This window comes from Artibeus jamaicensis, unplaced genomic scaffold, assembly GCF_021234435.1.
Source record: "Artibeus jamaicensis isolate MK-2021 breed Jamaican fruit bat unplaced genomic scaffold, CSHL_Jam_final contig_464, whole genome shotgun sequence".
Lineage (NCBI taxonomy): Eukaryota > Metazoa > Chordata > Mammalia > Chiroptera > Phyllostomidae > Artibeus > Artibeus jamaicensis.
Window position 1 is genome coordinate 14,177,345 of NW_026521842.1, and position 19,956 is coordinate 14,197,300.

Here is a 19,956-nt window from a genome sequence, read left to right on the forward strand (position 1 = left end):
GCTGCTTCCAGTGAAGTCCTAGGGAAGGAACCAATCAGCAAAGTTCTCTTCCTTTTTGTACTGAAATGGGGGCTGTGACTGTGCAGTGGGCCACTCTCAGCTCGGGCAAAACTGGGCCGAGTCCACCCGGGGCCTCTTGCTGCAGTTAGGGGGCGGGGGGGGAGGGAGAGAGGCGTGTGTGCACGTGTGCATGTGTGCTTGCATATATGTGTACGTGGTGGGCAGGCAGGAGGAGCCGAGGACAGATTCACAGACCATCTGTTTTGGATTTTTCTGGAAACATCAAGTACCTTAGAGGACCCAGAGGCAGACATCCGCCTGTCTGCATCTCTTTTCAGCGAGGGTTTAGGCTGCAGGACAGCTTCCCCGGGCCCCACACAAGCCTGGTCCAACCCCAGGGAGGACCGTGGTGCCTCACTCTATAGGAAGTTGTGAGCTACGCCCCTCTCCTTTCCCCAGCCTCCAGGCCTTGTCCACCCCCATGTTCCCACTGCCCATGGAGGACTAGAGCTTTGCCTGGAGCCCATGGCCGCCCGGAACCTGGAAGAGGGGAGGAGAGGAGGCCAGACGTAGCAGCAGCACCTGATGTGTGGCCGGAGCTGGCATGGGTAGACAGACGGGATGCCACCTTAGCAAATGGCAATGCCCAGCTGCAAACTCTGCCCCTGAAAAAGAACTCGCCTACTCCAACTCCATGGAATGGGGTGCTGCATGGAATGGTGTGGGGAAAGGTAGTGTGTGGCTGGAGGAGCCCCCAGATGATAGAAGGACTCAGGCCAGCTCTCCCCAACTCTCCTGGCCGGCTTCTCACTCAGGGTTTACTCTGCTGCTGGGATCTGGGCCAGCTTCTCCCCTTTGCACCAGCAGCTCTTGGTGATCCCAACAAAGCAAAGCTGAGGGATCCAATGTCAAACTCGAGGTCAAATGGCATCCAGCTGAAATGAACAACCAGCACTCACAGAGTGCTCAGTGTGCGCCCAGCATGGCACCTAAGCATCTTGCGTAGAGCACTTCATTCTCACAACCCATGTGCTGTTACCGTGCCACTCAACATGGAAGAAAGGAGGTGAAGTGACTTGCTCAAGTTCAGGCAGTGAAGCAGGGCCAGACCTTGCGGGCACACTTGAGCCACACTGGTGCTCCCCACTGTCACTCTCCACTGCCTTCCAGGGACCAGGTTGCCTGGGCAGACTGGTTGCCTGGCGGATGCCCTGCTCCAGTGTCTCCTGAGAAGGGCCAACAGAGATGGCGTCCTCGTTCCTAAAGCCAAGAGCAGCAAGCATAGCTTTTCCTCTAAAGCAGTGGTCCCCCACCTTTTTGGAACTAGGGACTGGTTTCATGGAAGACAGTTTTTCTATGGACTGGGTCGGGTAGGAGGGATGCATCAGGACGATTCAAGTGCATTACATTCAAGCTCACCCCCTGCTGTGCAACCTGGTTCCTAACAGCCCTGAACGGTACTAGGCCGCAGCCTGGAGGCCGGGACCCCTGCTCTAAAGGGTGCACTTTACCAGGTATAAGCAACAAGACAATTTTTGGGTGCTGATTTAAGAGAACGGCAAACAAGCACCTTTCCGTTACGAGATCCCATGAGCCATTCAGAAAGGGAGGCCAAAAAGCCACTGTCACAGGAAGCGGTGTAGTGGACCTACCTCGTCGGACTCGTCCGATAGCGTCTGCAGGAGGATGGGGAAGAGGCTGTCCGTGTGCCGGAACATCTGCGGAGTGGAGAGGAGGGCGCCGGTGAGTGCTCCCTCACTCCAGGCCTGTGCTCAGCTCGGACAGGGCCCCCTGCATGGACCACCTTCCCCTGCTCCCCCAGACACCAGGGCTCCTCAAGCACCTGTCACCCCTCTGCACATCATGGTTCTCCCAGAACTTCAATGATCCAAACCCCACCAAGCACGGCAGGCCCTTGAAATGCAAGGTGGGAATGGAAAAGGCCCCTGGCTCGGAGGGACCTACTGGGCCCATGGACCTGGGGGCTCACCTTCCGAGGGGTCTTGATGTAGAGGTGGTAAAGCCACTTCAGCACGGCGATCCTGGTCATCATCCCGATGGCCATATCACTGAGGTGGCAGTTCAGGACCTGCACAATCCCATCAAGGTGGAGGGCGACCGGGGCCCTTTCTGTGCTGTGGGCAAGACCAGGAGTTGAAGCCACTGGAGCCTTCTCCACCACACCCAGCACCACCCTGGCCCTGTACCAGAACCTCCCAGAGGGCTTGCTTCTCTCCCCTCTGCAATATCGTGGTGGGGTGAGGGCCGGGCTGCTGGGCGCCCACCCACTTCCCTTTTCTGTACCGGCACTACCTAGCTTTGACAGCAGAAAACCTCTCCAGTGTCACTGAGCTGGGCCCCAGCAGACCTCAGGGATGCAAGGCCATTCAGTCCAGCCCCTTTGTGATAAAGCGAAACCACCATGTCCAGAAAGTCCAGGGGAAAGCGCTGCCATCCACAGGGCCTTCCCAAGGCCCCCATCGAACATTTCTCAAGCAAGGACCGGGATAATGGCTTTTTCTCTGCCATACTCCAGGGCACTCAGCCCAGTGTTCAGCCTGGCTGAGGAGCCTTGGGAGCTGCCTCGGAAGCTCTGAAGTTCTTGTTAGTTGGGGAAGTTGGCCTCTGCCTCTGAGAAGTGTAGCTGTTCAGAATGGGCTTTGCTCCTGGGGGGCCACAGGCTCCCGGCTTTACTGACCAAAGCCTTGCTGGTCTCCAGGCAGAGTCTCCTGCTGGGCAGCCCCGGGAGGGCAGGGTGCTGCTGGGACACTGACCCCCACCCTCTGCCCAAAGCACGAGGCCCAGGCAGAGACTGGAGTTTCGGAGATGGGGATGGGACGGGCAGAAGACCTGAGGGTGCACTGCCCTCCTGGTAGTGCATCGCATGGCATCTGTGCAAAGGGGCCACGACTGGTGCAGACAGGGCTGCAATTCTTTGAGGACTGGGCCAGGCGCTTTAGTTGCTGCCAGTACAAAATGGTCTTTCGTGGTATTTTCAGGCTGCTCAATTATTCATTTACATCAGGAACTCCATGCCTGTGTTTTCCTAATTTGCCTGCAGCCTCTTTGAGGCTCATTTGATGTGAATTCCTAAAGGGCATAATTCTGAGCTCTGTAAGTGCTAAACGGAACTGCTACTTAATATGGTCTGATGATTCCCCACGGTGCTCGTTTCGGGGGCTACAGTGGGTACTTCTATCCTCTGGTGGCAGAAAGGGCTGAGCCTTTCTGGCCAGGGCCGCCACTGAGATTTCCATGGAGCCTCATGGCTGGAAGTTCCTGGGGTCAGCTGAGGACATCCACCATCTCGGCCCTTCAGAGCCTCAGACAGACGGGGAAGTGCTGCGCGGACAGATGAGTCAGGCAGTGCGCGCGCGCGCGCGCACACACACACACACACACACACACACACACACACACACGGGCTGCCACCACCGTCCCACTCGGCCTCTCTCATGTTCACTGTCCAAGGAAAATACAACATGGGCCACATGTGAAATTTTACGTGTTCTGGTTTTATATTAAAAAGTAAAAAGGAACAGTGGAAATTATTTTTAATGGCACATTTTAATTAACCTGACATACTCCGAATATGGTCGTTTCAACATGTAAGTGGTATAAAACTAATCTGAAGATCACTAATGAGACAGGACTTCCCCCTGGTGCCCCAGTCGTTGAAACCCAGCCCACACTCCAGGCCGACAGTGTGGCTCCCTGCAGACCCGCCATGCGGCCCGAGCGGGGAGCCCGCGGGCGCTCTGACAACTTCCTAGTCGTTCCCTCCCCGCCAGGATCTACTTACTGTCTTACCTCCAGTCCCACTTCCCCCATCCTGTCGGCTTCTCCCTGGGCCAGAGGGACCCTGGGGCTGAAGGAGCTCGAGGAGCCCCCCACGGCTGAGGCCTGACCACAGCCAGAGCTCGGGGGCGCTGGGGAGCGAACAGAAACCCACCGACGCCTGTTCGTTCCCAGCTCCCTGAGCCTGAGGTCGGGCCTCAGCGAGTCCCTTTCCCCAGCAGGAGCGACAGGGCACCCAGCCGTGAAGGAGCACCCTGTGCCAGCAGTCGCTGCCACATTCTTGGTTAAACAACCCCCCGGAGGGGCCACTGCCACATTCCTAGTTAAAATGACCCTCCTGGGAGGAAGGCCTTTTTACTTTCCCGGGACTCAGGGCCGCGCTGACCGAGCAGCACGGCCGGTCCTGAGCTGCTGATGTGGAGGAAGGCAGGGCCAAGCCCAGCTGCCCTCTCTCCACTCCCCCCACCAGGCCCAGTGGAGTGTCTGACCTGGGGCTGGGGAGCAAGGGGCGGGGAGCTGCGGGGTTCTGAAAACAACGATGATGATGGAGGTGTGGGAAGTGAGCGCTCCTGTTTCTCGGGTACATAACCTGTGTTGGGCGCCGCTCTGAGCCCCGTGCCCACAGAGCCTCACTGACTTTCCTCAGAGGCCAGTGACAGTGTCATTCCCATTCTGGGGATGAGGAAATTGAAGCGCACGGATGTTGTTAAGTAACTGGCCCAGGGTTACCTAGCCAGGAGATGGTGGGGCTGGCAACTTGAATTGGAGCAGTCTGTCTGAGTCCAGACTGGCCTCACTGACCTCATGGCCCTGCCTCCTGAAGGGCCAGGCTCAGAAAGGGTCCATGGTGGCATCACTTCCAACTGTCCCCTGGAGGTTGGGGCAGCAGAATGGCAGCCCCTCATGGTACATTTTCTTGTCAGGAGGGTAGACAAAGCCTCCGTTAGGGAGAGAGGACACTGGGGAGCCTAGTGCTGGCCTCTGCTATGTGTGTGTGTGTGTGTGTGTGTGTGTGTATGTGTGTGTGCCCAAACCTAGTGGCCCAAAGATGCCAGGCCAGATGGGCCTTGGCCAGCTGGGATCCTTAATTCACCGTGGTCCTGAGGTGCTTCTGGCCGGCTCAGTGTCTCTGAGGGCAGAAAGCAAGGGCCAGCCCATTGGGCACCTCCCTCAGGTGGCACTGTGTCAGGGCCAAATAACGAGGAAGGATGTCAAGGATTTCAGTGTGTGAACTGGCAGTGTTTTGTGGACGAAGAATCTCTGATTTACCCGTGGCAAATGCCAGCAGCAGCACACTTCCCAGACATGGGCACCTTCGGACTGCTGGTGGGGTCAGTGTCCACCACAAATATTAACTGAAAGGACCTCGTGGCTCATTGTAACCTGACCCTTCGACGCACAGGTGAGGACACTGAGGTTGAGAGACAGTATAAACCATCCCAGGCTGTGAGGTCATGCACCAAGGACTCGTCGCTCAGCTGGAGACACTCTCCCTGGGTCTTGCTTCCCTCGACTGGCTGGAGGTGAAGGTCAAGGAAAGCAGGCACACACCAGGGAGGTTGATCTCAGCTCCCAGGAAAGGGCAGACTGATGAGCCCACCTGACTCCGAGGAAGCAGCTCTGGGCTGCTCCACCAGGCCAGGCAGGCTGCTGTGTGCTGGGCTCTGAGCATGCCCGGGGGGGCCCAGACCCTGGAAGCCTGGGCCATGCTGACAGAATGGGTGCTGCATGGCCACCCAGCTCCTGAGCTGCTGGTCTGGGGCCTGAGACGGCGCACCCTCTGCCCTGGTTCACCTCACTTGAAGAGAACAGAAGGGAGCTCGTTCACAATTTAAAATACATTTCTGCTTGGGTTCCAAAAAGTCTAGACTAGTCACTCTTGGGGCTTTTGAGTTATTTCAAGGTGTCTGCAAAACTCCAACTCCAGTGAGCATTTTTTCATAAAGCATCTCATAACAAACGTCTTACTCGAACATGTATTGCAATTTCCAAATGCAAGGTGCTACTGCGGCTATTAAAATACCTATGTACTGAATAATGCTTCTGATACTGCCGATAAATAATGATCACTCCCAGTGGTTCCCGCCCTCAGGGAGGCAGCCCCTTACTTCTGTGACGTCTGACTCTTCATGGTGCTCACGTGTTCCAGCTCTCATCAAAGTGAAAGCAAGACAAGTTAAAAACAAGTTGTTTCTGACTTCGCACTTTTCTTCTTCTAAAAGACCATTATAACTTTTTCAGTTGGTAGATGCAGAAAGTCAGGAAGCACTGACCTCTGCATCTATCTGCCTGCCTCCGGTGCTGGGCCCTGGCTTCACCAGGAGACCCACACTGAGTGTCAGGGTGACCCCGCGGCCTGAGGAGGCAGAGGGAGGCCCGTGCGCACTGCCACGCCTGTCTGGGGCTCTCATGTCAGGCGGGTTAGAGAGGCTGGTCGCAAAGCTCTGAGACTCTCCAGCTATGAGTAATAAGGTTAAATGCATGGGCTCTCAAGTCAGACAGACCGAGCCTGAAGTCCAACTTGGCCACTAATTAGCTGAATGAATTTGGCCAAGAAGTTTACCTCTCTGGGCCTGTTTTCTCATTTGTAAAATGGGGATAATAATGAGGTTCTTGTAATCACAACTGTAGCTAGAATGTGGGAAGTGCCTTCTGTGTGCCAGGGCCCACGCTATGCTCTTTTCCTAGTTCAGGTCATTAAGCTCCAGACCTCTATGAAGTCGGTACCATCCTCACGCCCAGTTTACAGAGGAGTAAGCTGAGGCAGGGAGAGGTTAAGCTGCTTGCCCAGGGCTGCCCAGCCTGGCATGGAGGAGGCAGGATGTGCGCCCTGAAAGTGGGACTCCACCATTCAGAGGGTTCATGAGAGCTAGGCCCCTGCCTGGTGCATATAAGACAGAGAGAGCGGCTGTCCCCTGTGGAGCAGGACACTCGCTGGGGCCCAGGTCACAGTGGCAAGTCTGCAACGGCCTTCCCGTGGTCAGGTTTGTCCCTTTCCCTCCTCCGCCCTCGAGGGGCTGCCAGAGGGCCTTCTCAGTCACAGGCGTGCTCCCTCACCCCCGCCTGCACCTCGGGCCCCCACGGCTCTCAGAACAGGAGCACGTCCCCTCCGCGGGACGTGCCAGTCTCCCTGCATCCCCACGCGGACCTCTCCTCCGAGTTCCAGAACCCACCACCCAAACCTGCGCACAGGGTTGCTCAGAGCCACCCTGGACGGAGCTCCTGACTCGCCCACTCACACACCTGTCCCTCCTTGCAGCGTGGGACAGCACACCAGGATACCCTGATTTGGCTCACGCCCAAAACTCAGAAGTTATTCTTTCTCTCATTTTTCTCCTTTCACTCCCTCCCATTAGCCAATTCTGTCAGTTTTACCTTCAAAACAGATCTCGGATCCGTACAACTTCCTCCTTATTTTGCCAACTCTTCGGTCGGAGCCGCTACCCCCGCAACCAGGCTGCACCCGCCCGAGTCCTTCCCACTGTGTTCTCTGTGGACGCTCCCGACCCCTGGTCCCTCCTCAGCCCTACAACGGAGACGCTACTGCTGACTTTCGGGATCTCAGCATCAGCAAAATCCAATCACACAACGCGAAGTAGCGAAGTACCTGGCACGGCAAGGGCCTGGCAGCACTGACCCCCGAGCCTCGCTGCTGTGGCCACTGCTCCGGCCTCGGCTCCAGCCCCCAGCGCCCCCTGAGCCCCCCACCACGGCAAAACTGAAAACAAACGAATGCGGAGCGCTGACTGGCTTGCTCCCATTGTCAGCAAGGGCCCGCAGAGGAGTCTGTGTTTGTAATGAGTGCTGCCTCCTTTGACGACATGCACAGAGCCCTTAGGTCAGAATAAGTTTAAACTGATACAAAAGGAGGAGAGATACTGGAGGTCTGGGGAGAACAGAGCCTCCCGCCCATTTTCCCTTTCGTGAGCGGTGCTGCCCAGGGCTGAGTTCCAAGGGAAGAAACCCGCTGCGGGAGAACCGCCACCCATTCCAGCCCCGCCAGCGCCAATTCTACCCAGAGAAAAATCGAGACGGGCCAGGAGACTCAGACAAGGAGACAGCACGAGAGGATTCCTTCCCCAGGGGAAGGCCATCACCCTGCGGGGCGTGCAGGGGGGTGGCAAGGAAGGGAATTATCTCCACGCCTGGCCTGCACTGCCCCCACGTGGAAGGCTGCGCTATTACCGCTGGCCCAGGAGCCTAGGAGAGCACAGATCCTGACGCCCGCTCAGTCCACGCACTCCTTAGAGTCCATCAATCGGGGCCTGTAACCCAGAAGGTCCTGTCACAGCCTTCCCCTCGTCAGTCTTGTCTGTCCCACGTTATCCTGGATGTGCAAACGTGTCTGTGTCTCACTGTAGTCGCCATGTATTTATTGTGTGTTATACTTTTATACTTGTACTTACAGAGACCTCCAGCAGCCTGTAATCCCTGCCCCCCAGGCTATCTGCCCATCAGAAGTGGGGGTGGGCTGGGCTTGCTCAGGGTCCCTCACATTCCCTCCTCAGGCACCTCCTGTGCCCCATAAGCAGTGGCCCCAAGCAGAGCTCGCTCGGGTCTTCACTGCAGTCCCCGCGCCCAGGAGAGAGCCGGGCTGCTCGCACCCCTCGACCACCGCTGGCTGGAACAAACCACTTACCTGGCTGAAGAGATGCCGCTGCTGAAGCTGGAGTCACGAGAACCATCGGGGCCTCCTGGGGAGTATAAGAGGAATAATGGACCACGATAAAGGCCGTGGGAGTCTTTTAAATGAACAAGATCCCTGTATAAAAACACACAGACTCTCCGGTCCCCCACACCTCGCTTCTGGCCATTGAAGAGGAGACGGCCCGCAGTCCAGGCCCCGCAGTCCGAGGACCCAAGCTTACTCACTCCCCGGAGCTTTTGGGGTGGAGCCCGTGCCTGCACGACGTCGGCACAGTGATCTCACAAGAAGAGGGACGCAAACGCTGAACGCATCTGGGAAAACCTCAGAAGGGTGTGACGGTCTGGGGGGCAGTGGACGTGAAAAAGGATGTCTGGATACTCATCATTAGCATCAGGCAAATGCAAATCAAAACTGCAGCGAGATGCCATTCCACACCCACTAGGAGGCCTAAAATAAAAAGGAGAGCTGACGACCACAGTGGTGGCGAGGGTGCGGAGAGACCGGAAGCCTCAGACACTACCGGTGGGAGCGGGACGCGGCGCAGCCACTTTGGGAAATGGCCGGCAGTTCCTGAAAAGTCGAAACCCGTTACCAGCAATTCTACTGAGGTGTTTTCCCAAGAGAAAGGAAAGCTACATCCACACCAGAACTTGTACAGCAGGTTCCCAGTGGCATTATTTAAAATAGCCCCAAACTGCACACAATCCAAATCCTATCAACTGATGTACAGAGGAACAAAGTGAGTTAGAGCCGCCCAGTGGACGACCATGTGATCACAGAAGGAATGAAGCACCGACACAGGCTTCAACATGGGTGGACCCTGAAGGAGAGAAACCTGTCACAGAGGACCCCACGCTGTGTGACTCCATTCACGTGAAACGTCCACTGCAGGCAGCTCTGCAGACAGAGCAGATCAGAGGCTGCCCAAGGCTAGAGGGGATGGGAGGACGGTGTTGGCTATTTCTTAAATTAAAAAACCAAACAACTTGTTATTTTGAAATAATTTTAGATTTATAGAAAAGTTGCAAAAGCAACACATAATACACCCTTCACCCAGCTGCCAGCTGCCCTAGTGGTAACATTACACACACCACTGTTTCGTTATCGAACCAGGAAAGTAGCACTGACACAACGCTCTTAACTAGACTAGACTAATTTGATCTTGACCGGTTTGTCTACTTGTGTCCTCCGTTCCAGGATGGAACCAGAGACCCCGCACTGCACGCAGTTGTCCTGTCTCCTTAGTCCCCTCCAATCTGTGACAGTTCCTCATCTTTCTGTATCTTTCCTGAACGTGATGCTTCTGAAGCCCTGGTCAGCCACTTTGTGTCAGCAGAACGTCTTGTGATCTGGGGCTGTTCTGTCATGCTGTCCCGCGGCTGGGTCGGGTCAAGTGACACGCCCTGTCAGTGCACCGTCTCGGGGAAGCAGCGTCCATTTGTCTCATTACCAGTGAGGTTAGCCTTTTCACCTGCTTACGGTAGTGTCTTCTGGGTTTCTGCCCTGTAAAGTTAGCATTTTCCTTTTTGTAATTAGTAATTATCTTGGGGAAGATAGTTGAGATTAGACAAATAATTGGTTTTTTCCTCAAACAGTATCCCACTGATTTGTAACATCCATTAGTGGATCTTGCCTACAACAACTACTACTGTGGCATCTGCCTGATAATAATATTGTTTTCCTCTTTCCTTCTACATTTATTAACTGGAACCCTTCTACAAGGCAGAGCGGTCCCTTCTCCACCATTTATTCATCCATCCATCCACCCATTCATATCATCATGGATCCCTAGATATTTATTTTACTCTGTGGGTTACGAATGAAAACTATTTTTATTTATTGTTAAATTTGTTGCACCATTTGTTGCTAAAATGGTGCCAGCCTTGGCCTCTTAAAAGTTTTAAATTATACAAGTAAAATACCTTCTCATTCTAAAAATATCAAAAGCAAAGCAAAGCCACTTTCCCTCCCTAACCTTTGACCTCAGTCTCCATGCAGGTAACTACCAATTAGGCGAGCACCCTTTCATTTTTTGCTAATCCTACTTTTTATTTTGTGAACATACACAGAAGCAGGGAATGTCTTTCGTAACCTGCCCTTTTCACTTCGTACTACCTCGGAGCAGGGCCACGGTGTGGACGTGAAGCTACCTCCGAGCCCCCTATTAAGGGACCTTTATTTCCGCGTTAAACAGAAAACCTCTGAGCGGCTCCTTGTCCCAACCCCAGAGAACCTTAGGGGGACATGGCACGACTTGGTGGGGGCAGGAAGGGCTGTGTGCAGGAGCGGGGCCTGCTCATCGGCCCCAGGGAAAGGGGGGAGGGCACGTGGGGAACATGGGCAGGCCGGCCTGCACCAGCAGCCTGGCAAGGCAGCCGGGCCCCTGGCGGCTCCCCTGTTCTCGTCTCCCGGAAACACACATACTTGCAGATGAAATGACGTGTTGTTGGAAACTGGCTCCAAATTAATTTCAATTGTTCCCTAATTTCATTTACGGCTCTCCTGTGCTTCCTCATGCACGAGTGGAAGCACTTCTCCAGCATCCACGTCCACGGGGGCTGCTGAGGGGTCAGGCCCCTGACACTTCAACAGACACTGCCAAGTGGCCCTTTTGGGAGGTTCTACCAATATATGGTAGGCAAGAACGGAGTCCTCATTCCCACAAAGGGGTATTACCCACCCACGCAGGGGTATTAGCAATCTTTTCAATGTTTGCCAGGCTGAATAAAAATCATACATTGTTTTCCTTTGCAATCCTTGGATTCCCAGCCAGGCCGAGCATCTTTGGTGGCCCTTTTGTATGAATTCCTCTTCAGGAAACCGCAGGGTAGACATCACTATAGGCAGAGACTCAGGGTGTGCACCCTGACTCCCCTACTTACTGGCTGTGTGACCCTGGGGCAGGTTCCTAGACTTCACCTCTACTTTCTTACCTGTGTAACGGGGTAATGACAGTGCTGACACCACAGGCTTGCTATGAAGATAAACAAGCTAGTGTTTGTTTGGTGTTTAAAAGCTTTTGATACATGCTGCTAAGTGTATTTACCAGATAATCATATTTCACTTGTATACCTTTTGCCTCCCCCCAGTAGCAATGTCTGTTTTTCCCCTAAATATCTACAGGAGACATGTATTTCCTTTATAAGTGGAGCGAAAAACGGTGGTGAGGCTGGGGGAGAGTGGACGCTAAAGAGAAGATCCAGTCGAAATAACCTCCATGTGGCCTGGCCAGGTGGCCCCAGTCCCCTGTGACCACGGACAGAGTCACACGATTACTCATCTGCAGATCTGACCCTGAGCTCCTGGCAGGCGGGTCCTAGGTCTGACTCACCTGCATCTGCAGTGCCCACAGAGGGTGCTGATACGCCCAGTCCCATCCACACTTTGGAGTGGAATGTTGCCCCTCAGAAGTCACCAGCCCGCCACTGGGAACTCTATTTACAGCTCTGCTCCTCAGCGGCCACATGAACTTCAATCCCTGACCCTCTCTGATCCCTCGAGTAGGGACCCCCAGGGGCCCCTTACCACTTGGGCAGTGCTGGTGACGAAAGATAAGGGAGAACAGCCCTACCCCTGAGAACCTTGCTAAGCAGGTGGATCTGTTATAAAGATGCACTCGGACACCTAGACACTGAAGCACTGTAATTGGGAGTGTGGGGCCTGGGCTGTGTGCTAGGAGCTTTACACACAAAAATCTGGTCTGAAACTCACCATCACACTACGGACTAGGTGTTATTATCATTGCCCTATTTAACAAACAAGGAATCTGAGACCATGCGACTTGCCCTGGGACCATGAACTTGACAGAGCCAGGACACAAGGAAGGCAGTTCTGGCCCCAGCATCCAGGCAAATGAGACAAGTAGGGAACGTCACGGAGGGGAACAGAGGACATAATAAGTGCTGCAGAAACTCAGAGTCAGAGAAGAACACTGCACTGTGGGCCCCCGTAAGCAGTAGGGCTGAGGGGAGCAGAGCACGTGAAAAGGGCTGCGAGCAGCAGGGCACAAACGTGCACCCGCCCTCACCAGAGTGCGTAGGGAGAGGCGAGGGCGGGGCACTGTGTGTGTGGGCACCTGCTCCTGCACAGAGGGCCAGGCCGTGGGTCCGGTCTAGGGGCGCACGGTGGAGAGCGCGGGGTGACGTGGGATGCGGGGATGCGGTGACGCGGGCTGGCTGGGCGAGGAGGGCCAGGCAGGAGGCTCCTGCCTGCTCCCGGAGGACCCGGGTCGGAGAGCGGAACAGAGTAATAAGAGGCCGTGGGAGAGGCTGGAATGGACCTGGCGAGGTTAATCACCACTTTCTGGCTCGCCGGCACCTTCTCCCGGCTCCTGGGGAAAGCGCTGCTTCCTCACAAGCCGAGCAGGTCTGGAGGGGATGTGGAGCCTCAGAGTGGCTGCTGCCGCCTCCGGGAACTGCTGTGAAGTGAGCTCTGCATCTGCTGAAATGCTTTTTATGGGGCAGTAAAACCTGAAGCCAAGCTGCCTGCATGCATCTTGGTTTAGGCTAAGCTTCTCCTGAGCAGGGAGCTATTTAAAAAAGCTAAGGAAAACTGTCTACAAAATTAAATAAATAAGCTGCCCTGGCCAGGAACGGAACCCGGGCCTTCTGTGTGTCAGGCAAGAGCCCTCCCACGGAGCCACCACTGCTCCAGCTGGCTCCTTGGCAGCGGCCACGAGTGGCAGGACGCAGTGGTTCCTGTCCAGAGGGCTCGACTTGGTGCCACAGGAGCAGAAAGAGTGGGGCACAAGCTGCTGGCTTCCACTTTGGGGGAAGAGGTGCTAACTTTTTAAAAAAAACGAATGAGATACAATTCATATATCCTAAAATTTCTTGACAAAGGCTTATCATATTAAGGTGGACAACTGGGTAATTTTTCCCTACATGCACAAAGCCGTGCAAACATCACCACTATCTAATCCCAGAACGGCTCCATCACCCCCAAAGGAAACCAGGCGTCTGTCAGCATTCGGTCCCGACTCCCCCTTCCCTCCGGGCTCAGCAGCCATTGCTCTATTTTCTAACTCTATGGATTAAAGGGTACAAACTTTAAAAATCAGTATAAAGTAGCCCAAACTTCTGCATGTTGTGACTTGTCAAGCGAAAAACAAAACAAAGCAAACAGCCCCACACCCGAACCTACCACCCAAACCAAAAAAGCAGGATGTGGAATCACACAGGGTGGGGCACAGGCAGGCTGACAGTTGTGAGCACACGAAAGAGTTTATTCTTCTATTATTAATTATTGCATTATTTTCCACACCAACAGCTGTAAACCTACTTTTGCCCCATCCTGTGTAAGTTCTATGATCTCGAATATATACAATGGGAAAAAAAAGCCAAAATTTTAATACTGATTGCCTCTTAGTGAGAACAGTCCTGCTTCTTTATATTTTCTACTTTCAAATTTTTCTAAAATGAGAATCAAAGAACAGAAAGATAAAAAAACTCATACATCAGTGAAAGCTCACAAAATATATCTACGCCCGAGATTCTTCTCCATCCCTCAGTGGGAAAGCCCCTGCCTTCGGAGGCCCACAGTAACTTAACTCCCCAAGCTTTGTGTCTCAAGGAGCTGCCAAAAAGTCTCCAGCTGCTGCATTGGCCGGGAATCGAACCCGGGCCTCCCGCGTGGCAGGCGAGAATTCTACCACTGAACCACCAATGCTCCAGCTGGGTGCTGCTCTGCCTCCAGCTGTTTTGCTACTGTGGCTCCCAGTGGCCAAGTCACAGCTGTAACCTGACACCTGAGACAACCCAGCCCGCCAAACCCGTGGGAGGAGACCCGTGGGAGGAGACCCGTGAGGCAGGCGTGCCTGAAATTCTCAGATACCTACACAGAGGCCTGAGAGCCGCAATGGAGAAGGGCTTGAGCAATTCTTTCTGCTCCGGGGGAAAGTTCCAGACTTCAGTATGTTAGCCTTAAAGATTCAAGTGACCCTGCAACCTGTACTCCTGCCACGAGCCAAACCTTCTCATACTGAAAAGACTATTTCTGTAGCTGAGCCCAGAAAAAGACTGAGAGGAGTAATGGTTTTCGAAGAAGTAGGGTTAAGAGTGTGGGTTCTGTAGACAGACAGCCGGGGTTCAAATCCCAACTCTGCTACTTAGAAGTTGCCCGGTTCTGGTCTCGTTATCTATCTTCCCTGTGTCCATCTGTAGAATGGGAATCAGGCAGTAGCAGTCCCTACCTGATCAGGTTGTCGTGAGTTAACGTACGGAAAGTAGTTTAGTGAGGCCCCAACTCGGTCAACTACGACCTCCGGCTCCGTGGTGCCCCCCCGGGAGGCGAGGGACAGGAGGCAGAGCCTACTCACCACTGCCTGTCCCCTCCTGCTTGGCCGCAGAGTCGTCAGGGTTGGCGTCCGCCTGCCGCTGCACCACTGGCTTTGGCTCGTCGGGCTCGTCGTCCTCGGGGGTGACCAGCTTCATCAGGCTCTGGTTGCACACGCTGGCCGCCTCCTTGATGCCTGAGCGCGCTGATGTAAGGAGCAGCCCGGCCGGGGTCCTCCATGAACCCAGGTCCCTGGCGCCGATCGGGGCCCGCGGTGCTCCTCGGAGGTGTGCCAGTGGGCAGGCAGGCGGTCTGAACAGAGTCACGCCCTCCTGCCACACTGGTGTCCCCTCAGGATGCTCCCGTGTCTTCTGGTAGGGCTCCTTCTTAGTGGGCCTCCCACCGACAGGCTTCCCCCACCCAGGGCTGGGCAGTGTGAGCTCGGGGGGTGGAACTGTGCGGCCCGGGAGAGCTACTCCAGATCCGTAAGGAACCGGGTGCACTTTGGGGACAGCGGCATTTGCTCCGTGGCCCTGGCACTGTTGTGGCTCTCCCAGTTCGTGTTCCGCAACGCCTCTTGTTCCCTTGATCTCAGGGACTACGTGGAGATACTCCGTCCTAAGGGAGCCAACCCCCACTCCAGAGTCCCGTAACTTCACAGGCCCCTTTGGGGCTACTCTTGTGTCCTTTCTCTAGAGCAAAGGATACTTTTCTTGCGGTCATCATAGGCCAGGCAGGGCAAGACGGCGGTCAGGATCCCAGAGGAGTAGGGCAGCATCACGCGGCCGGCCAGCTGGATGAACTCCCTCATCCAGCACATGGCTGTCAGCTGGATCAGGTCATCTGCAGGGGGAGGGGCGGGTTCTAGGAGGATCGGCCTGAGCAGCTGGAATGCTCCCTCCCACTGACCACGCCCACAGGACGCCACAGGGGCTCCTGAGGGCTTGCACTGCTTCGGGCCTCACCAACACTTCCTCAACCTTGCTTCTTGCCTCCCAAGGGTACATGCAGTGTCAGGATGGAACAATAGCCTGTGGCAGACTGCCAGAGTAGCCACGATTCTCTAGCTGCCTCTGTGTCCGTGCCCCCCACGATGGGGCTCCGCAGCTTCCCTCCTCAAGTGGGAGCCCACTTCCTGACTCCCTAACCCCAGGCTGGCTGTGCCACTTTGGCCAGCAAGAAGGTGGTGGAAGCAATGGTGTGCCTGGTCCGAGCCCTAGAGGCCTTGCTCACTTCTACCACCTCTCTGGGATCTCGCTGATGCCATGTGAGTGCACTGGGGCTGGCCTGCAGGATGACGACCCATGGACCGACTGTCCCTGTTGCCCTAGGTGACAGCCAGCCAACTGCCAGACATGAGTGAGGCCGTCCTAGCCCACCCAGCCCCAGCTGCCCCCCAGCAACTGTGGGTGCACGACCACGGCCAGCCACACCTCCCCCAGGTGAGCGGAGCCGCCCAGGACTCGCGGACTCACGACCACTGTGTGGAGCGATTACATACTGTGGTGGTTTGATGCTCAGCAGAAGCTAATGGAAACACCACCCCAACCTCCAAGTAATTCCATTCACGATGCTAAGGCTGAGCTTGCCACCAAGAGGTTCCCAGGGTCGGACCAAGCGAAAGGGCCTCCACGTCACAGGGAACCTGAAACTCTCCCTCCCAAGGACCCACCGCTCCAGCGCTACGGGATCCAGGGCCGTACCGGCTCACACCCCTACCAGGACTCTTTCCAAGACGGCGAGAGAGAAAGGTGCTTCTGAGGAGGCAGCGGTGGCCATGGGCCCTCACACACTCACCCGTGGTCTGGCAGTGGATCACCAGGATGTTGGCCATCTCCGCAAACTTAACGCTGGAGGGGTTCTTCTTAATTTCTTTCAAGAATTCTCCAAGGACCACTTCGCACCTGTCAATGAGAGGAGGAGAAGGGACATAGCATATGCCAGCCAGGGCTGAAGGAGCCTCCACCCAGAGGGGACTACGCGTTGAACTTGTCCGATGGATGTTTTTCAGGGGCTGGAGGCCGAGGAGCTCTTAGCTCTTCGTGGTGGAAAACACACAAGCCGGGAAGAAGACAGGGACCTTCCTGCTCTGCGGCTGCCGCCCGTCTGCCGGTGTGGGCGGCCACCTGCCCCTCCCGCCACTCACATTTTCCGAATCTCTTTGCCGTTGTCGCCCAGAATCTGAAAGAGTCCATCCAGGATCTCTGGCAAATAATCCAGCAGGTTGATGTCTGGCACGGACTCCAGAACCAGGATCTGGCCCAGGGGAAGACACCAGGAGGGACAGTCACATCGGCCAGCCCGAGAACCTTCGCCTCCCCCTCCCCAGTATGCTGGGCCTGGGCAGTGAGGGCCCCCCCCCCCAGGCAGCATCTCACGGCACCGCAGGTGTCCCCTGGCGGGGAGGGGTGCTGGCAGCTCTGGTTAGAGGGGCAGGGGCACGGCAATGTAACTGCGAGGAAATTCAGACGCCAGGGGCAGGAGGGAGTCCGTGGGAAAGGACAGACAGGGCGAGAAGAGGTGCGACTGTACAAGCAGCGCTCCTGGCTTCAAAGGGAAGTCAGGGTTTGCCGGATAAAAGGACGAACTGCATCGGGGGCAACCAGGACGGGATTTGGGGGAAGAGCTGAACAAACGTGCTTTCAGATCACCTGGTGTTACTGACTATGGCCAGGATAATGTGCAGGCGTCTCTGCAGCCACAGGGCTGCCCAGGGCGTGCCAGAGACAGATGTGACTAACCAGAGGCTCGTCATGGCCCGAGGAAGTGTCGCAGGGCTGCCCTCACCCAGGAGATGATGAACTGCCGGGCGTACTGGTTGTTGGAGTAAATCCGCTCCCGCAGCAAGGGGATGAAGCCCACCAGGTCGAACTTGTTGCTCTCGGTCACGATGTCCTGTGGGTCAAAGGCACGAGAGCTGCTGAGTGACAGCCAGAGTCAGGGGCTGCCTGACCTGGCTGAGCTACTGGCCCAGGGCTGGCTGCAGGGGCCAGGCGGCCACCAGGGGAAACAGGGATAGAACAGCTCCACGTCCTGACTGCACCGGTGACGCAAGTCTACACACTTAGCATCGAACTGTACGTCAGGGTCAATTTTACTGTGTGTAAGTGAAAAAATTTAAGTAAATTAGGAAGAGTGTTCCCAGTAATATAATTTATAAGCTATACAGACAGATTCAAGGAACAGATTCTGAACAGCGCAGTGGATGCCAAGTCCAAATACCTTTAACAGGCGGTCCAGGAGCTCAGATCCACTTTTCACATTGGGGTCTGGGTCAGCAGCCAACTACAAGACACAGGAGAGCGACGGCGAAGGTCAAGATCTACTGGAAACCACGACCAAGGCCCTGGCGCAGCTCGGGTGCAACAATGAAGGGGCATCTGTTTCGGTGAGTAAGGCAGAGGAAGGCAGGCGGGGAAGTGGGAATGGGTGAAATGGAGGTGAGATGCGGTGGGCATCCCCATCCTGTGCAGGGTCTCTGGGGCCTGCTGGGGGCTGCGGGACCTGCCGCCTCTGGGCCGGGTGGCTGCTTTCTGTCAGCCTTCCTCAGAGTCTCGGATCTTAACTTGCTGGGTCCTCTCTCCACTCTTGGAGGGGACCAAGGCAGCTGTGGGGCCGATCTACGGAGACGACTGTGCAGTCGGCAGGGCAGCAGGGCTTCATGACGCGTGGTGCTGGGTCGGGGTGCCCCGTGAAGCCGAGAGAGGAGCTGAGGAGGCGTGAGGGGCTCCAGGGCCTTTCTAAGTGGAGCTGTTTCTAGTGCTTTGGGCTAGCGCTCTCCTCACAGGGGAAGTGGGGTCTGTACACAGGTGCACCATATTCACCTTCGATAAGGGAGCTTAGTGCTCTTCAGACTCTCAGGTTTTTCCCTTCCAGTTTGTGGTGAACTCATATTTCATTAAATTCAGTAAGGATAAGCTAATAGTGAAATGGAAAAAAATGTAACTGCAAGCCCACTTAAGAAAAAATGATGAGACTGAACCAACACGTGTCCCTGGTGGCCATGTGGTTATCTGCTCTGCCCACATCTGGGAAAAGGGACCCGAGCGTTCAAGACCCCAGAGGGTCAAGCGAGGCGGGTGGCGTGAGCTCAGCCAGCCAGAGGGAGGGGGAGGAGCGTCACCTTACTCAGCCCGTCAAAGAGCACGTTGAAGTGGGGCAGCACGGCGCCCCGGGCCACCTTGACGATGTTGTAGAGCGCCTCGCAGGCGTAGTAGCGCAGCCTGCTGTCTGCGTCATTGAAGCAGGTCAGCACCGGCTCGATCAACTCCTTCAGGTAGAGCCCCGAGTCCTGAGGTGGGGAGAAGGAGAAACAGCTCACAAGGGGCCAGCCCCCACCCCCCAGTCCCCAGCTGACATCCCAGCTCCCCTGGAGATGCTCAGGCCTTTGTGTGCGGCTGTGCTTAAACACCCTTTGTAGGGTGGCCTCCCAGGACAGGGGTGGTGCCAGGAAATAAGGCTGCAAGACTGTGGCAATAAGACACAGGTCTGCAAAGCCCTGTTGGGCCTGGGATCGGAGTCAAGGCCATGCCTGGTGTGTCTGTCCCTCCAGGAGAAAGGCCCACCTTGCCCAGTGCGATAGAGCAGGCAGCCAGGCCGATGAGACCCCCTTTCCGACTGTGGGGGTGCTGAGACAGGGCAAACTCCTGAGACAGGGTCTGGATCACATGCTTGATTTGCACGGTGTTGTTCTGGGCCACGAACTCCCGGACCAGCCTGGAGAGAGAGGGGAGAGGGGCTGCAGGTCGAGTGGATCAGGCCTCCCCTGCTGCTGGCTTCAGGGCCTGGGGCTGGGAGGAGGAAGAGGGGTGACCTGTTTAGCAGAGGAGTTGGGATCAGACATCTCAGGGCAGGCCTTTCCCCGTTCTGCTGCTGACTGGGTCATGATCACTTCCCTGTGCTGGGTCTCAGTTTCCCTTCGTGTACGACAGAATGAGGAGCTGTGGAGCTACCTCACTTCTGGAATCTCACAGAATGCAAGTGAACGTCTTGTTGGAGAACCCAAACTGCAAATAGTATCAGCTGATCAACCATCTTTATTCAACACTTGCTCAGCCCTCCCTTCAGGCTCCCACAGAGGTTCTCTGGGTCCGCGTCATTTCCGGGGATGGCGCAGAATCAGGTCCCAGTCCAATGCGCGAGACCCGCACACAGATAAGAACGCAGCTGCAGCAGTGCGGCAAAAGCGACACCACAGAAGCAAGAAAAATGCCACGGGCTAACTTTCCTGGGCTCCC

General features: G+C 55.6%; 1 protein-coding gene and 1 non-coding gene across 4 annotated transcripts in view; both read right to left on the minus strand.

The window, feature by feature from the left end:
- The window catches only part of VAC14 (VAC14 component of PIKFYVE complex), a 94,005-nt gene that overhangs the window by 60,188 nt on the left and 13,861 nt on the right, over positions 1-19,956 (minus strand). For all 3 annotated transcript variants that reach the window (XM_037154163.2, XM_037154164.2, XM_037154165.2), the window contains exons 2-12: positions 19,285-19,435; positions 18,843-19,010; positions 17,942-18,004; positions 17,507-17,614; positions 16,866-16,975; positions 16,517-16,623; positions 15,428-15,562; positions 14,763-14,915; positions 8,438-8,492; positions 1,991-2,135; positions 1,653-1,718 (exon numbers count right to left, since the gene is read on the minus strand). In XM_037154163.2, coding sequence (XP_037010058.2) covers positions 1,653-1,718; positions 1,991-2,135; positions 8,438-8,492; positions 14,763-14,915; positions 15,428-15,562; positions 16,517-16,623; positions 16,866-16,975; positions 17,507-17,614; positions 17,942-18,004; positions 18,843-19,010; positions 19,285-19,435 — 1,261 coding nt within the window. The remainder of the gene's footprint in view (positions 1-1,652; positions 1,719-1,990; positions 2,136-8,437; positions 8,493-14,762; positions 14,916-15,427; positions 15,563-16,516; positions 16,624-16,865; positions 16,976-17,506; positions 17,615-17,941; positions 18,005-18,842; positions 19,011-19,284; positions 19,436-19,956) is intronic.
- On the minus strand, positions 14,043-14,113 carry TRNAG-GCC (transfer RNA glycine (anticodon GCC)). The gene has a single exon. It is a non-coding gene; the product is annotated as a tRNA-Gly (tRNA).